The sequence below is a fragment of the Tupaia chinensis genome, unplaced genomic scaffold, assembly GCF_000334495.1.
Source record: "Tupaia chinensis unplaced genomic scaffold, TupChi_1.0 Scaffold138665_1, whole genome shotgun sequence".
Taxonomy (NCBI): Eukaryota; Metazoa; Chordata; class Mammalia; order Scandentia; family Tupaiidae; genus Tupaia; species Tupaia belangeri.
This window is the reverse complement of record NW_006198557.1, coordinates 795,956-801,384: the sequence shown is the minus strand read 5'-3', so window position 1 is coordinate 801,384 and position 5,429 is coordinate 795,956. Positions and strand designations below refer to the sequence as shown.

At 53.3% G+C, this 5,429-nt stretch overlaps 1 protein-coding gene across 4 annotated transcripts in view; it reads left to right on the top strand.

The window, feature by feature from the left end:
• SLC44A2 (solute carrier family 44 member 2 (CTL2 blood group)) overlaps positions 1-5,429 on the top strand; it is a 42,395-nt gene that overhangs the window by 18,976 nt on the left and 17,990 nt on the right. For 2 of the 4 annotated variants that reach the window (XM_006161534.3, XM_006161533.2), the window contains exons 1-4: positions 1,660-1,722; positions 2,258-2,306; positions 3,834-3,907; positions 4,038-4,122. In XM_006161534.3, coding sequence (XP_006161596.1) covers positions 1,686-1,722; positions 2,258-2,306; positions 3,834-3,907; positions 4,038-4,122 — 245 coding nt within the window. In that variant the 5' untranslated portion in view covers positions 1,660-1,685. Of the gene's footprint in view, positions 1-1,659; positions 1,723-2,257; positions 2,307-3,833; positions 3,908-4,037; positions 4,123-5,429 lie in introns of those variants that run through there. The other 2 variants (XM_027765541.1, XM_014592860.2) reach the window with 1 other exon arrangement.

The window sequence follows — 5,429 nt, the reverse complement described above, 5'->3', positions numbered from 1 at the left end:
AAATAAATAAATAAATAATTTTCCTCCCCAGAATCAGAAAGGGAAGGTGAGCTATCACCCTCAAAGGGGGTGGCTATGACCCAATCCCTTTAATTTTTAAATTTTTCCCCTTCTCCTTTTTATTTTTTTTTTAAATTATTGATTTAATTCTTTCTTTCTTTATTTTTAATTTGACCAGAGAGAGACAGAGAGAGAGAGAGGGAAAGTGAGAAAGCAAGCCACCAGGTCCAGGACTTGAACTGTGGTCGGCCATGTGAGAGTGTCCACCGCCCCAACCACCATGCCACCTGCCAGTCCTCCCAACCCCTTTTTCATTCTCTTGGGATTCTGGGCTGCATGCACATATACTCAGAGTGATTTTTTTTTTTTTTTCTTTTAGAGAGATTTTTTTCTGTAGGGCGCATGCGCTTGCCAGAGACACAGACAGAAAGCAAGAAGTCACCCTCCAGGGAGGATGGCCACATTGCAATCCCTTCTCCGCTCTCCTCTTGGAACTTTGGGCATGCATGTGCATGTGCCCAGAGTGAGGTTCAAGCTACCGGGTCTAGGACTCGAACTCCTGTTTGCCAGGTGTGAGTCCATCGACATAACATAGCCATTATACCTTCTGCTGGTCTCCAGCATGATTTTGAAGACACTGGGTCTGGGATTGAAATGTGCAGCTGACCATGCCACCTGCTGGTCTGGTTAGCTTGGTTTTTAGTTTTTAGGCACATGTGTAGCCATAGAACGACAGAGAAGGAACTGGGGTGGCCACTCCGCAATCCCTTCTCCTCCATTCTCCCCCGGGGATTTTAGGCGCAGGCACACACACACCCCTGGTATGGTTTTCTTTCTTTTTTTTTTTTTTCCCTTTTCTTTTGGGGGGGGAGGTTTTTGCTATAGGACACGTGTGCCCACCAGAGAGAGACATAGAAATAGAAAATGAGAACTCACCTCCCAGGGGGGATGGCCACACCGCAATCCCTTCTCCATTCTCCTCTCGGGATCTTGGGCACGCACGCCCACGCGCCCGGTGTGAGTTTAAGACACTGGGTCCGGGATTCCAACCACGGTCGACTACATGGGAGTCCAGCGACATAGCCATTACGCTAACTGCTGGTCCCCCTGGTATGATTTTTCAAGCTGCCAGGTCCGGGACTGGAACCCTGGTTTGCCATGTGGGAGTGGAGTGCCTTCACCACTATGCCACTTGCTGGCCCCCAGCTTTTTTTTTTTTTTTTTAAACTTCTGGAGAAAGAAAGGCACACAGAGTGACAGAGAGAGACAGCCCCCTCCCCCCTGGTATCTTCAGGCCTCAATCCAGGCCCAGGGTGTTGTCAGGGAGGGCTCCGGATCTGAACCTGGGACCTTCCCATCTGGGTTAGTCTCCGCGAGCATCGCGTTGTACCGCGGCCCCATCCGCTTTCCTCCTTTTGCAGCTGACTTGCACAGCGGGTTGGCTGGGCCCCGCCACCAGGGGTCTAGCTCTGGAGCCTCAGTTTGCACTTGTGCACGGTGCAGGGTAGGGACGGGGGCGGGGCGGGCTAAATCCGGCCGGCCGGTGAGTGGCGGTGGCAGCTGTCACCCCGCCCGGCCCTGGCCGTCCCTGGTCCCGAGACTGCCGCCCAGCGCGGGGCCGGTCTGACCGGCTTGGGCCGGCGCGGCGAGGGCGGTGTGCCCGCGGGGGCGGGGGGCGCGCCGGCATGGGGGGCGAGCAGCCGCACTATTATGGGAAGCACGGTAGGGAGCGTCCCCTCCTGCCTCTGGGGGTGGCCACGTGCAGGGGACAGCGGGAGGACCCCGGCCCGGGGGTGGGATGGGGGAACAGAAAAAGGGAAGCAGAATTGCAGATCTCAGGCGAGAGCCCCCCACCATTACCGGCTGCACCTCTCAACCCAGTTCTCCAAATCCCCCACCTCTGGTGCAGCTCCAGCCCGGGTGTCCTGCGGGAGCTCTCTCCCCAGAATCCGGAGAATCCGGAAACCTCCCTTTTGCGCTTGGTTACCCCCTGACCCCCTCCAGCCCTCTCCCAGGAGGGGGCCACCAAGTGACTGACATGTGGTCAGCCCTCCAGTCCCAAGCTCTGGCCTGCACAGACTGGGGGCTCTGGCATGGTCGCCCAGAGGTGGCCTGGCTCCGGAAAACCCACAAGGGCTGGGAATTTTATTCCTGCCCTGGAAGAGACACCCCTCAGGGCCTCTGGGGGACCGGGTCTTGCAGCCCGGCCTTGCCTGGGCTCCTCTGGCCCACTCAGCTTAATCTTACTGACTTTCAGGGACACCGCAGAAGTATGACCCCACCTTCAAAGGACCCATTTACAACAGGTAAGAGCTCTGGGCTCCTGCGGGGATGAGGGGGGAAGGTCCCCCAGCAACCCCACTCCCATCACCCCCCATGTCTTCTCCAGCAACCTGATAACTGCAGCTTGACCAAAAGACTCATTTCTTTATATACAAAGAGTCTTTCCAAATGCATTCCAAGAAGCCAGGTATGCAACAGATCATTTTATAGCAAGAGAAATATTTGGTACTGGCAGTGAACTTACCAGAAGGTGCGGAAAGGAATGCGCTTTTGAAGGAATGCGCTTTGAAGTGATAAGGAAATACTGCAGCGGTTCCTTATTTCGGGTTAACAAAGATGAAAAAAAGATTGGGAAATAGGAAATTGCCTTAATGTGCATCTGTATCTGTGTTCCTCAAGTGTTGTATTTATCTAAATATATATGTTTTTTTTTTTTTGAGAGGTTTTTGTTGTAGGGCACCTGCACTCCCCAGAAAGACGGAGAGAGAAGAACAGAAAGCCAGAAAGCAACCCCCCCCTCCCCGGGGGAATGGCCACTCCGCAATCCCTTCTCCTCCATTCTCCTCTGGGGATCTTGGGCATGCATACTAAGCCACAGGGTCTGGGACTTGAACCGAGGTCGACGACATGGGAGTCCAGCGATGTAGCCATTATGCCAACTGCTGGTCCCACCCTGTGTATTTTTCAAGCTGCAAGGTCTGGGATTCAAACCACATAGTTGGCATGTGGGATCCAGCTGCCTTAAACACTGTCCAACTGACTGGTCCAACACTCCTGTATGGTTTTAACTTCTACTGTGTTCCTAGTTCACCTATGATAATAAAAACAGTGTAAAATTTGAGGCTAGTAGGTGGCATGGTGGTTAAGGGCACTAGATTTACACATGGCCAAGCACGGTTTTGAGTCCCGGACCTGGTGGTTTGCTTTCTCACTTTCCCTCTCTCTCTCACTCTGTCCCTCTTTGGTCAAATTTAAATAAGTAAATGATTCAATGAATCAATGAATAAAATAAACCTAAATAAAATAATTCTTTAAAGACCAGTTTAAAATAAAAAAAACAATTGGGGACAAGCAGTTGGCATGATGGCTATGTCACTGGACTCCCATGTAGTTGACTGTGGTTTGAGTCTCGGACTTGGTGGCTTAAACTCACGCCGGGTGCGTGTGCATGCGTGCCCAAGATCCCGAGAGGAGAATGGAGGAGAAGGGATTGCGGCGTGGCCATCCCCCCGGGGGAGGTGATTTCTCACTTTCTGTCTCTCTGTCTCTCTATCTTTCTGGCAAGTGCACACACCCTATAGCAAAAACCTCTCCAAAAAAAAAGTTAAAAATGTTAATACTTATTGCTGGTAAAGACGTGGGGAAATGGGCAGTCTCCAGTAAAAGAGAGTTGATGGTTGTTGTAATCTGATTTAAGGACAGGGCAGCATTAGGTATGAAAATGTACCCAGTGCCTGGTGCCCTGGGGCACAGCAGTGAAACGTGGGCAGGGTGTGCGTGGAGGCCGTGTGGAAGGCTGCATGGACCCTGACACTCCTCTTTGCTCACAGGGGCTGCACGGATGTCATCTGCTGTGTCTTCCTCTTCCTGGCCATCGTGGGCTATGTGGCTGTGGGCATCATAGGTGGGTAGACGAGGGGGCAGGATTGGGGCCCCCCAGGGTGTGTGGGGGGTGCAGCCTCAACCTCCACAGCACGGGCAGGGCTAGGTGCTGGGGAGCGACGGTACCTGATCATCCCTGGATCCCTCTGCAGCCTGGACCCACGGGGACCCTCGGAAGGTGATCTACCCCACGGACAGCCGAGGCGAGTTCTGTGGGCAGAAGGGCACGAAAAATGCGTGAGTCAGACTTCCCCAGACCTGTTTGGGCTAGGGAGGAACGGGCAGAGGGCTTTGAAACCACCTAGAGAGGGCTCGAGGCTCTCTCTGTCCCCCTTCATTTATTTATCTAGTCAGTAAACACCTAGGAAACGCCCACCATCCCCAGGGGCTCTTCCCCGGCCTTGGGGACACGGTGCGGGGTGACACATTAAGCGTCCTGGTCCCAGGTAGCTCACATTTAAGAGGGAGACAGACCAGATCTGATGTCTGGTAGCAGTGAGCACGTGAGGAAAGAGTCGAGAAGTGCAGTCTGGGCTGTGTCACATCCTGGCTGTGTCACCCAGGGCAGGTGTCACGTCGTAACCTCCCTGGACCTCCTTTTCCTCTTCTCTACAATGACCATTCTACTAGTCCCACATTCTTGGGGCTGCTTTTTTGGGGGGAGGGAGGGATTGCTTTTGTGTTTCCTTTTAGTTTTGGGGGTTTTTTTGGGGGCGGGAGGGGGAGAGATTTTCGCTATTGGGTGCATGCACTCACCGGACAGACAGAGAGAGACAGAGAGACAGAAAGCGAGAAATCACCCCCGGGGGGATGGCCACACCGCAATCCCTTCTCCTCCATTCTCCTCTCGGGATTTTGGGCATGCACGCACACGCGCCCGGCGTGAGTTTTAAGCCACCGGGTCCGGGATGCGAACTGCGGTCGACTACGTGGGAGTCCAGCGACATAGCCATTACGCTAACTGCTGGTCCCCCTTTTAGTTTTTGCTATAGGATGCCGTGCGCTTGCTAGAGAGAGGGAAAGTCACTCCGCAGGGCCGTGGCCGCAGTCCCTTCTCCTCTACTTTGCTCTTGGGATTTTGGACCTGCGCACACATGCACGGGGGCTGGTCTTTAAGCTGCCGGGTCTGAGACTCCAACTGCAAAATCTTTAATGTGGGATCTAGTCCCTTCACTTCCGCGTCACCTGCTGGATGGATTTTTTTTTTTTTTTCATTTTTAAAAATCGGGCTAAAGGGCGTGGCCGCAGTCCCTTCTCCTCTACTTTGCTCTTGGGATTTTGGACCTGCGCACACATGCACGGGGGCTGGTCTTTAAGCTGCCGGGTCTGAGACTCCAACTGCAAAATCTTTAATGTGGGATCTAGTCCCTTCACTTCCGCGTCACCTGCTGGATGGATTTTTTTTTTTTTTTCATTTTTAAAAATCGGGCTAAAGGGTGGGACCAGCAGTTAGCGTAAGGCTATGTCGCTGGACTCCCATGTAGTCGACCGCGGTTCAAGTCCCGCACCTGGTGGCTTAAACTCATGCTGGACAACGGGGCGTG